The sequence below is a fragment of the Cucumis sativus genome, chromosome 2 (genome assembly GCF_000004075.3).
Source record: "Cucumis sativus cultivar 9930 chromosome 2, Cucumber_9930_V3, whole genome shotgun sequence".
NCBI lineage: Eukaryota > Viridiplantae > Streptophyta > Magnoliopsida > Cucurbitales > Cucurbitaceae > Cucumis > Cucumis sativus.
Window position 1 is genome coordinate 23,014,938 of NC_026656.2, and position 11,999 is coordinate 23,026,936.

The 11,999-nt window shown below is 33.2% G+C and overlaps 1 protein-coding gene across 1 annotated transcript; it reads left to right on the forward strand.

Moving 5' to 3' along the window:
* Nucleotides 1-7,093: 7,093 nt before the first annotated feature.
* LOC101219685 (glycine-rich RNA-binding protein 4, mitochondrial) lies at nt 7,094-9,156 on the forward strand. The gene is made up of 5 exons (XM_031880630.1): nt 7,094-7,373; nt 7,480-7,548; nt 8,446-8,552; nt 8,643-8,749; nt 8,857-9,156. Exons 1-5 carry the CDS (start codon nt 7,166-7,168, stop codon nt 8,891-8,893), a joined length of 528 nt encoding a protein of 175 aa, XP_031736490.1. The 5' UTR covers nt 7,094-7,165; the 3' UTR covers nt 8,894-9,156.
* Nucleotides 9,157-11,999: the final 2,843 nt, after the last annotated feature.

Genomic DNA, 11,999 nt, shown 5'->3' on the forward strand with positions numbered 1-11,999 from the left:
TATATTGTTGTTGTTGGTTATTATTATTGTTTTTATTTTCCAATTATTTTCTTTTTCCAACTAAATAAAATCTCCATTCTCCTTCCTCAAATAAATTCATTCAAATCAACTTTTATTTCTCTCCCATAAAATAATCTTTTTACCATAATAATTATCCTTTTTCAAATAATTACATTTTCCCAAAATATAACTATTTTCTTATTATTTCTTTTTTTTATTTTTCTAAATAACTGTCCTCTCTTCAAATAATTATCCTCCCCAAATCAATAATAATATCCTAAATATTAATTATCTTTTTCCACTTTCCTAAATTAATTATACATATCTATATATAATTAACCAAAAGTCTTAAACCTCACCAAATTAAATTATCAAAGTCATTCAACCTTCAATTAAATCTTTTACAACACCAAAATTCAAATTTTCAACAATTAATTAAATATTATTCCACTAAATATTTAATTAATCCTAACTTCTACAAAATCAAATAATTTACATTGAATGAAAGTAAATAACGGCCAACAAATTAAACAAAACTAAGACAATTATCTTAATTTTTTGGGGTATATTATGGATTATGATTGTGTGTCTATATTGTTGTCATTGTCAGCACCAAATCCCTCGTACCCACCAAGCACATTGGATCCGACATCGACGAAAGTCACCGTGCCTTCTTTCTCGCACCATCTTTCCCAAAGATGTAGCAAAGTTCGTTGTAGTGGAGAAATGATCTATTTAGGAGACCCTTCGCGACAGGATGACTCTGTTCAAGTGTTGTAGTAAATTGTTGGTATTATTTTCAGTTATATTTGAATAACCATTGACATAAGGAATAGTGTACCTTCACCCAATCTTCGAACACATTCTTCTCTGCAATGATGCACTTCAGTTCATTGTTCCACCTAAACCCACTGTAAGACGGGCCATGCATCTTGACTACAGTATGAAACGTTCTCTTTAACAATTTTATCCGACCATCGATAGTCGTAGGCTGGATGTTACGTCCTAGCATCTTAAAAGTCATTATTCTTGTGAGCCGACTATGGTATCTAGGTCTAAAGGTCTCGTTGTCAGACCTCCAGCCATTGGCTTTCACTAACTCTATCAAGCACTTGACGAGGGTGGTCTCCTTCTCTTTTGCCCATATGTGCTTAGGTAGTCTTGAAGAACTTACCATACTAGAAAATGAATGCAAACATATTAGTCACATGAATTTTGCTACAAAAAAATCACATAAAAACATAATACATTGTGCTCCTAGGGAACTGCCAGTGTGTCATTCATTTCGTTGGTAAACAAATACATTTGCTAAGAGAAATTTGAACCGTATGAAAAATAAGTAAATGGGGGTATCATTAACATTCAAATCAAATGTAAAATTGAATTACTGCTAAACTAGCCTTGCTACTGGTTACACAACTCCCAATCACTGAAAATTTCTTCTGCAAGCTCGTCCCTCCATATTGACTCAATTCGTTGGAGACCTCTATATAGTGTATATCGTCCTTGGCAGTTGTCGCGTGGGTTGAATCACCCTCATCTATGTTGTCCGATATATCAACATTCATCATCTATCTATTGATGAGGTTGTGCAATAGAAAATATGTGAGTATTGTGCGACATTGAACTTCTAGATGGTAGTATGATTTTCCTCGCACGATTGCCCACCAACCCTTCAATATATCGAAAGCCTTTTTTCAATTACATTATGTGCAGAAGAATATTTCACGTTGAAGAACTCTTTCGATGTTGAAGGTGCATTTTCAGCTCTACACCAGCCTTGTAGGCGGTATCTTTGCTCTCTATATAGTACCAGAAATCCCTCAACATTTAGGTATCCAACATCGCATAAGTAGTAATAGCCTGTGATGACATCGCACGCTTTAAATGTCGTAACTCAATACAAAAAAATTATACTTCTATATATAAATGTGTACGTAGTTACCTTTTGGCACCTTCAAGTCGTTCGATCTTTAAATGGCATCTTCAAAGGATGTGGAAGGCGGCAACAATCCTTCCCAACCGGCTAATACGAACACGGAATCACCTTTCATATCACATACTCCAAGGACATTTGTGACAACTTCTTCCTTTCGTGTTCTATATCTTGGACGCTCACTTGTTGAAACGTTGACCTTGGTATATGTGTCATCTAATGCACCAAGACAATTTTGCAATGCAAAATGAGCAGATCAGACGTTGGAGCCATTCAAGTACGTAGTTGGTTTAAAAACACGAACCTCAAACCACCTTCATCTTGGATCTGTGCATCCATTTATCACCTGTTATGGTTTTTTCAACAACTCGTCATGCAGGCTAAGACCGCCAACAACACTATTAAAATGTCATGAAATTGTCTCATCGAATCGCATGAATTCCCTTTGAATCACACTATTTTCACGTCATGCGAAAGTACATGGAGAAACATTGCCACCATCTTCTCGGCATTGAAGATTTTCGTCGATGCTAATCTAACGATGGTCCTAAGTAGGTGGCATAGGATGGCGAAACATCTTCGTCCATTCTCATACTTTGTTGACATATTAGGTCTGACTCATGGATCATTGGTTTGCTGAGTTTTTGTAAGCTCGGACTTAATAATTTTGCATGTATATAATGCAACTGTAATACGTCACTAAGTCAAGTCATTGCACGTGATGCGCTCACCATAACTTTCTGTATTACGTGCTTTAATTCTAGACAATGAGTCATGGGTCATGATCATAGCATGTGAGATGCTCATTATGTACCTCTTCATCGTGTGGTTCATAAGTTCTTGTTAAGTACAAGTTTTTCTACTCTTTACCCAAGTGCAAGTGAAATAATAGGTTTACCTAGGTGATATTGGGTGGAACATAAGGAATTGTTTACAAACGTTAGTTCTAGGGTCCATTTATCGTTTAGCCGTTATGAAAATTAAATAGAAAGAATATAAAGAATTAAAACTACTCGCTAACACCTAGAGACTCATGCATAAAGAATAAATTATGGCAAGATGGAAGATTGAACGAACTAACTTGTGTGCGAGAAAAAGGATGAAGGAAGGTCTAAGTATTATTAGTTGATGGAGAAATGCGAGAGTCTTGATGCGATGTAACTTACATAATCAACACATGATTAAGGCGACCTTCTCTCGAAGTGTTTAGACCCACACTTGCTCACCTCTCGGGATGCAAATGACTATGCTTGATTAGGCGAGCTATATGTAAAAGACTTTGCATATAATACTTAAAAAACTTCTCATTTAAGGATAGCAACCCCTTAATGCTTAATGTCCGTACTTGTTCACCTTTCAAGATACAAATGGTGGAAGTTATCTCGCTAAGGTGGTGTTTATTGTCAAACTCCTCCTTGCGCGCATTAATCCTATCCTTGTTACTTAGCCTCTCGAGTAGTTGGCAATTGACACTGGTCAAGTGATGAATAAAATAGTTCAACTAATGTAATAACCCTTATAAGCTAAACTTCTTATCAAGAACCTATCACAACTCTAACTACTCATAACACATTGACAGGTGAGAAGTCAAGAAATGATGGACTGAAAAGGTGTATACATCCATAAAATCGTACAATTAAATATATAAGCATCGGTAAATAATGTAAGGGAGAGGAAGTAGCCTCAAAGTTAAGAACGTTGCAGTAGAATTTCGTGTAATGGAAAAAATGACATCACAAGTAAATGCGAAGCAAGCAATGACAATGTGTATGGATAATTTCTTCTTTATACAATGCTTTAAAACTACAAGAGAGGGATGAACCATAAGGACTAACTAGACGGATAAAACACTTCAAAAACTGTAACTAATAATTCAAGCTAACATGATAATGAAGTATGCTAAACATACACAATACACTTTGTTAGAATATTTGTGGGCCCATCTTCAAAAGTCAAAGATGGACAGTTTAGCTCATTTAAGGAAACTTTGTAAAGAATATAAAAAGATTTTATTTGGTTCATTTTTTTTAAAAAAAATATTATTTCCATATTTATTGAAGATTTTTCATTGAGATTATAATGTGCTTGTATAGGCATTATTCAGTGAGCTTTATTCCGTAAAAAATGGAGAGAAACATGTGACTGTGAAGCGGAAGACAGTTTTGTGAAGAACAACTTTGTGATTAAACAGTCAGTTATTCATAAGAATCCAAAGCATGTAAGTCATCTCTCAATGATGTGGTTTCTTGCTGATAATTGTTTAGACTGAGATTACAATATACGAAGTTCAAGCTTTTGTAGTATGATGATTTAAAAGATCTGTTGCTTATGTCTTAATGAAGAACGTGATTCAGGGGGAATTCCTCTAGTTACTACCTTAATCTGTTGATTGATGAGAAACTTGATTAAGGGGGAGATTTTGGTTAGCCAAATAATCTATCTTTGAAATAGTTTAGTAATAGTGTTACTTGCTATATTATTGTATCACTGATACTATTGAGTGAGAAGGTTTAGTGAGAGACTTTATACTAAAAATCATAATAGTTTGATTTATATATCAAAGAAATAAAATCTCTAATCTCGAGTCAAGGACCCTCCAGATGTAGATGTGTGTCATCGAATTAGGTTAACAATGTCTGGTGTTTCTACTATCTCTACTTATCTCCATTGTTAGTTGTTCCTACTCTTGATTAACTGAGGTGAGAGTTTATCCTATTTTATTGTTGTTGTCGCTTTCACTATTTTATCACACTTAACATAGGGATAAAAAAGGGGGATAGTGCAGAAAATTTTAAATAGAAAAATCTATATATTGATGAAAATTTAAAACTAAGTTTTTAACTTAAAAAATTTGTTTTTATTTTGAGTGCTAAGAAATTTGGTGTAAAAAGTTTAAGGGTAAGATAGCTTGGTGAGTTATATCGTATCGAGGTGGTCATATAGTTTATTTGTCCGATAGCATGAGACTTTCCTTCACTGCCTTCCTTAACGCAAGTTAGTTCGCTCAATCTTCCATCGTGTTATAATTTATTCATATGTGCATGAGTCTTTATGTGTAAGTAAGTAGCTTTAGTTCTTTTAATATTCTTTTAACTCAATCGCCATAACGCCTAAACGATAAGTAGACCCTAGAACTAATGTATGGAACCAATTCCCTCTGTTTGATCTTGGATCATCCAGGTAAACCTATTGTTCGCTTGTAGTTGGGTGAACAGTAGAAAAACTTGTACTCGATGAGGACATAGCTATTACGCAATAAAGAGGTACATAGTGAGCATTTTACATTCGATGATCATGACTCATGACTTATCACATAAAATTAATTGTGCAATATATGGTGAGCATCTTACTTACGATGAATCTGCTTTGTGACGTATTGCGATTGCACTATACAAATGCAAAACTAACAAGTTCACACACACAAACCAATAAACTACGATAGCGTAACTCACAAAGTAGTTATACTTACATGGATTTCAGATATATAAAATACACTATAATTAAATGACTTCGGAACAAAAGAAAATTTGAAAAAGAAGACAGAATTTTCAATTTTAAGAAATTGTTATCATCCTACTATGGTCTTCAACAAATAATGTTAAAGAATGTACTGTAAATATTGAAATTAATCGACGAAAATCGTTAAACAAAAGTCATAATGTTTAATGTAAAAAAAATGCAAATAACATGAATATTAACGTTAAACAAAAAAATAGAACGTCTCAAAATAATTAACGTAATATATATATATATTTAAGTATATAGTTTGTATTATTTTTTTTTAAATCTATACAGCTGGCACAAGAATATAATTTTTAAAAATAAAATTCAATAAAAATACGTGAATAATCGTAATTAGCATTATTGTAAGGGAAAGATCTAAAATTTAGATTCAGATTATTATTAAAAATATATATTATGTATTATTTAATAAATTGTTGATAAATTGTTTGAAGTATAAATAATCTAAAAAACTTGTATTTATCTTTAGTTTTATTTTAGAAAAAGAGTAAAATTTATATTCAAATTGTATTAAATATATATATTACATATTATTTAATAAATTGTTTGAATTATAAAGAAGTAAAAAATCTGGTATATATATTTTGTATTATTTTAGGGGATGTTGGTGCAATATTGTCCAGCAACAAAATGATCGATTTAGTTAAGATTTACTAAATTTGAACGTTGTTTGCAAAATACACTTTTTTGGTGAAATCTAGGATATTTAATTTGTCTCATTTTTGAAGCTATTCAAATACACTACATCTAAAAATAAATGGATTATCCTATATCGAGGAGTATAATCGGGTTTGAAATAATTAAAAAGGGACCGGCGACGATTTTGCTATAATTCTTATTATTTCCTATTCCGGCTACTCTTCAAGTTGCTACCCTAAAACTTGATATTTCCAGGTTATCTCTTGTTTTATATTTATGAGATTTACCTATAATAAATCTTTAATAAATAAATGATATCCAATAAATCGTTATCAAATAAATCTTTTAAATGATCTATGAGATCTTTCAAATTTTACTAAACGATCTTACAAGGATCTCCCATGTTTTATTGAACGAAACTCGTCGTCTTTTTATTAAACTTATTAAATGATCTCCTACCTTTTATCAAGAGATTTCTCATCTTTTATTAAACAATCATAACTTTCCTCAAGTGATCTCCCATTTTTTTTATTAATCCATCTCCCATATTTTATTTAACCATTCTTCAATTTTTATTAAGGGATTTTTCATTTTTTTTCAAAAGATATAATCCAATTTTTATTAAAAGACAATCTATTTGATATTAGCATGAACGACAATCGGGAAAGAAAAACAAATTCTAAAAAAAAAAAGAATATTTTTAAAAATAGCAAAATAAATCAAAATATTTATAAGCTATAGCAGAATTTTGGATTCTATCACGTCTTCTATCACTATAACATATCAATGACTATTAGTGATAGAATTTGCTATAAATTGTAAATATTTTGTAAAATCTCTTATTTTTTAAAGTCTCCTTGATAATAACTTATATTGTCTATATTTTGGTATATTGGTCGAAGACGATTAAGTGAACTTTCATTCGATTCTAAAGGATAAAAATAAGATTTCACACAAGAAAAGAGTCCCTTAATAAGTTTGTACTCTGTAGAAATGAAAATGAGGTAGTTTTTTCGTTTTTGGGGTAGTTTGTGAAATTTGACCGGCTGTAAAATATGTCCTCAATTTATGATGTTTGTATTTGTAATAATAGCAAACACTCGATCACAAGCAATAACCAATGCAACGATGAGCAACACCAACACCTTCCTACTGCTTGCCAGAAAAGCACTAACCAATATCCAAACTCCATTTCTTGGCTTTCGTTGCTTCTGTTCTCAATCCACCTCCCCTCTCTCATCTTCTCCTTCTCCAAACAATAAGCTCTTCGTAGCAGGTTCACGTCTCCTCCTCAATCCAATCACACACCGATGCACCACCCACTTGATTCAGATGGCTTGTACGTTCATGAATTTGATCTTCTTTCTTCCTTTTCCTTCCAGGCTTGTCTTGGTCAATGGACGAGAGATCATTGAAAGATGCCTTTTCTTCCTTTGGGGAGGTTACTGAAGGTAATCGTGCATGTTGAGCTTAACCCTTTGATTTACGAGTTGTAGTCTACATGTTCGATGAAATGTCTAGTCGATTTCAGACCTCAGTTCAACACGTGTGCTTCTGGGTCGAAACATTTTGCTTCCTTGACATTCATGATTCCAAGGTTTTTCTTTTAAAACCAAATCTTGTTTCATTGAAGTTTCTTATTCTATAATTCTTGTAACGAGAATGAAAATGAGTTTTGAGATGTTTAGGATTTAGGAGCGTTTTGTTTTGTAGCGTTTTACTATGCTTTTGTGATTTTCTTGGAATATTGAGACAACAAAACAATGAGAAATATAGAGATTGAAGTAATAAAGAATTTGAGAGGCGGGAAACTAGAATTTATATATGAGTTCAAAGAAATTGATGTCCATTGGTAATCACTCTGGAACTTCACCAACAAAATAGCTTATGAGGATGGAGTTCATTTGATAAAGTTTAGATGAAATTGCATGACCATTTTGAAACTTCAGTGGTGATCACTAGTCTATAGGAACATTAATGTCCTGTGTCGATTGGTGATTAAAGATCAGTCTTAAAGACTGAAACTTTGCCAGCAAAATAACTTATGGTGGAGATGGAGTTCATTTGATCAATAAGATGAAACTGAATGGTCAATGTGAAACTCTCGTGGTGATCACTAAAGGAACTTTGATGCCCATTGGTGATCACTCTGAAAACGTCACCAGCAAATATCCTATGGGTTTCATTTGGTACAGTTGGGATAAAATCCAATGACCACTGAAACTCCAGTGATCATCACTTTACAAATTTTGATATCCAGTGGTGATCACTCTGAAACTTCATCAGAATTGCTTATTGAGTTGAGGTCTTATGTTAAGATTTGAATAGCTTATGTGTTTTCTTGACAGTTAGGATAGTGTATGATAAAGACTCAGGTCGATCCAGAGGTTTCGGATTTGTGAACTTCGCAAATGGAAATGATGCCCAGTGTGCAAAAGATGCAATGGACGGAAAGGCAAGTCATTAATTTATAAGAAGTAGTTTGATAAGGTTTAGTCTGTCAATCATAAATTACTCAAAATGAAAGTCATCACGTTACTTGCAGGCAGTATTAGGGCGGCCATTGAGAATAAGCTTTGCCCTTGACAAGGTCCGTGGAGAACCTGTTGTTGTTCCTCGACTTTCAAACATCAACAACCTTGTGGGTCGAAGGTCTTAAAGCTCTTGGTGTTCCATCTACATGTTGCATGAATCTCTAATCTTGAACTGTTCAATTCCTACTTCTAAATCTGATTTAGATCCTTGACTTGGTTTTCCAGGTATGGAAACCAACAGTATGAAGGAACCTCAAGTTAGTATTGTTTGATAATCGCAGAGAAATATGATATCAATTTCTTTATTTGTATGCTCCTATATCCAAATATTTGGAAGAGACGAGGGAACAAAATTCCTGTAGCAGTAATCATGATTTATTTTTTATCAAGTCATGATAGATAGTTCCCAATTTCTTTTATTAGAAATCTTGTTTTCTATCTTAGTAGTATCTTTGTCCAGTACATTAGATATATGTGCTTTAATCTTATTGGAGTTTCTACTCGAGCACAATTTTAGTTCCCATACGAATCTAGTGGCATTTTTATTCTTTGGCTTTCGTTAATAATTCTGCATTCATATATATATATATATTCAGCATCTGCACCGCATCCTATCTGACCTAAACCTCCAGCGAAGGGGACTCTGATAGACTCTGCGAGAGTACTACACTGGTGGTAGCCAGGTAGGTTTGATTTTTTTATTTCTCAAGATTTACTCTAATTGACTTATGAGAAATTGTTGGATAACAGAGAGAAATAAATTCTTCTTACTGGTTACATTAAGCGTACATTTGGAATTTGGAATTTGGATTGAAGGAGCCGTATTGGAGTTTCCGATTTCTGGAATTTTTTGGAATATATTGTTTTGACTTTTTTTTGCCTTCTGATAGATATGATGATTGATTAAACCAGATTTGTTTCAGTTCGTAGATTTTGTTAGTGATCGTTTTCAACGGAAAATACTGATGACCAATGAGAAAATTTGGTGGTGGGTGTTTATTCTTTTCCATAACGATTACTTTGGGAGAATTGAGCTTATTTTATTCAGGAAAGACGTATTTCTTTGGTGCCGGTATATTTAGTATGATGTTAGTATGATGGAGTGTAAGTGTAGTTGGCTAAATAAGAAAATACCAGTAGTTATTGTATAAGGGTGGTTACTATTTGTTATAAATTGAGAGAAGGTAGGTGAGAGTAAAGGGAAGTTACATTGTAGAGTGATCTAGGGTTTTGTGAGCACACTCAACGGGGAGGTTCCAAGTTTCTCTAATACCAATTTGTTGGGGTACTTCCAAACAGGAGTTAAGATTTGAAATATGCCGATTATTCAAGTGGGCAAAGCCCTTTAAGTACCACATTGGTCATCCCATTTTAATAAGTGTGAGATAAAAATAGTCCATACTACCTTGGTTCCTAACAATACCACATCCCTGGAAAGTCGACGTCATGGTGGAACGTCGATAAATTGGCTTTGATACCAATTTGTTTGGATACTTCCTACCGAAAATTAAGATACGAAATATACTGTCTATTGGGGTGGGAGGGGCAAGTCAATAAGTACCACATTGGTCATCCCAATCAACGTGGGACAAAAACAACCCATACTACCATAGTTTCTATAGTTGAGTTTCTCTCGCCAACATGAACATAGCTCAAATGGTATAGTGCTTGTAATATCAACTTCGAGGTTAGAGGTTTGATTTTCCTATCCAACGCTTTAATTATAATCCTAAATTAACTCTCTTAGGTGTCTTTGAGCTAGCAACTTGACTGACAGTGACATGCTCTGTGTGCTGTGGACTATGGTGTTAATTTTTCTTCAATTCCCACAAACATGAAGTGATCTGGCCTTCAAAAACTTGAAAAATGCTTATAGATGAAAGAGTTGCAACCTTCCCTTGAAGTCTGCAAAGTACCTTTTACTCCTTGGTATTTCTAAGTTAATGCTAGGTTCATTTCTAAACTGAGTTGGTTTTGTTTTGCTAGAACTCCTTGTGAAAGTGATAGTTTGCTTTGATCTCCCAAATCTTTGGCTATGTAGTATTGAAGTCCAAAATTCAAGGCTGTTGACAGTATTCGTAGGCTACAGAGTGGCTTTCTTGTGAAACTTTAGGTTTATTAGTTTGAAGTTTTGAGAGAGATTTTTCTCGAAGGTTATAAATATAAATTGATTTTTATTTTCTCAAGAGTGGGGATCGTTGAGAGTCGAGAAGGGAATGTCAGGTAGGGAACAACATATTAGGGGACGGGTGTATTCGCCGGTTTTAGTTTGGTTAAATTATAAAAAATACATCTCAACTTTGCATTTTATATCAAAAGTATCCAAAAACTTTCAAATTTTAAAGAATATTCGTAAACTTTTGAAAAAGGTTCACAACTATCCACACCATTAGTTTTGGATGAAAACCTTTAAAATTTTGTTTCAAAAATAATTTTAAAAATACCTTTCACCATTGAAAAGTCTTAAAATTACCTTTGAACTTAAAACAAGTTAAAAAACTACTCTCATGATTAGTATTTGAATTGAAACTATTAATATCTTCTTGCCAAAACAACTCTAAATTTAAAATATCTTTACCATTAGTATACTGATAAATATATTTGAAGTTTTCTTAGTTCAAAAAGAATTAATTTAAAAATAAATTATATTAGTTCAAAAAGAATTAATTTAAAAATAAATTATATTGGCCTTCTTTGGCAATAGTTTGGCTATTGAGTTTGTTGTTGTTTTTTTTAGTCAAGTCTATGAACACTATTTCCATCTCCAAGTTTGTTCATTTGTTATCTACTCTTTTTTTTTCTTTCTAAAAGTGTCTTTCAAATTCAACCTCATTGTACTTGTATGAAATGATTACAAAAACATAGTGACTCTGTAATAACTATATCACTCAACCGAATACCTAGGCTCCCATAGGTTTGAGACTCCCTCTTGATAACTGAGAGTTTGATGGAACTCCTGAATGTGTTCGTATTTATTGATATCAAACTAAAAAATACAAAGTAATCAAACGAAACTCAAGACACATCAATAGAACTAGTCTAACCCTCTGCCCTTCCTTTCTTTTAAGGAATTTTGCAGCCCAATATCTTCACCAAATACTTCATGCCCTTCTTCCCTCCCCAGCTTCCTATTTATAACCAACTAACTACCAACAAATCAAATTACCTTTATACCCCTACACTATATTAATCTAGGTTTCTAACAGAGGCTCCCTAAGTGGTAGATTTAGTGAAGATGGTCTAAGCTCCCCCTAAGAATGAAACTCTTTCTTTGAAGAACTTGAGCACCGCTCAAGTTTGTGAGACTCTCTCACAGTATTGTATCTTTTCGTTGAAAAAAATCTCCTTTGATCGAATGACTTAGGCTC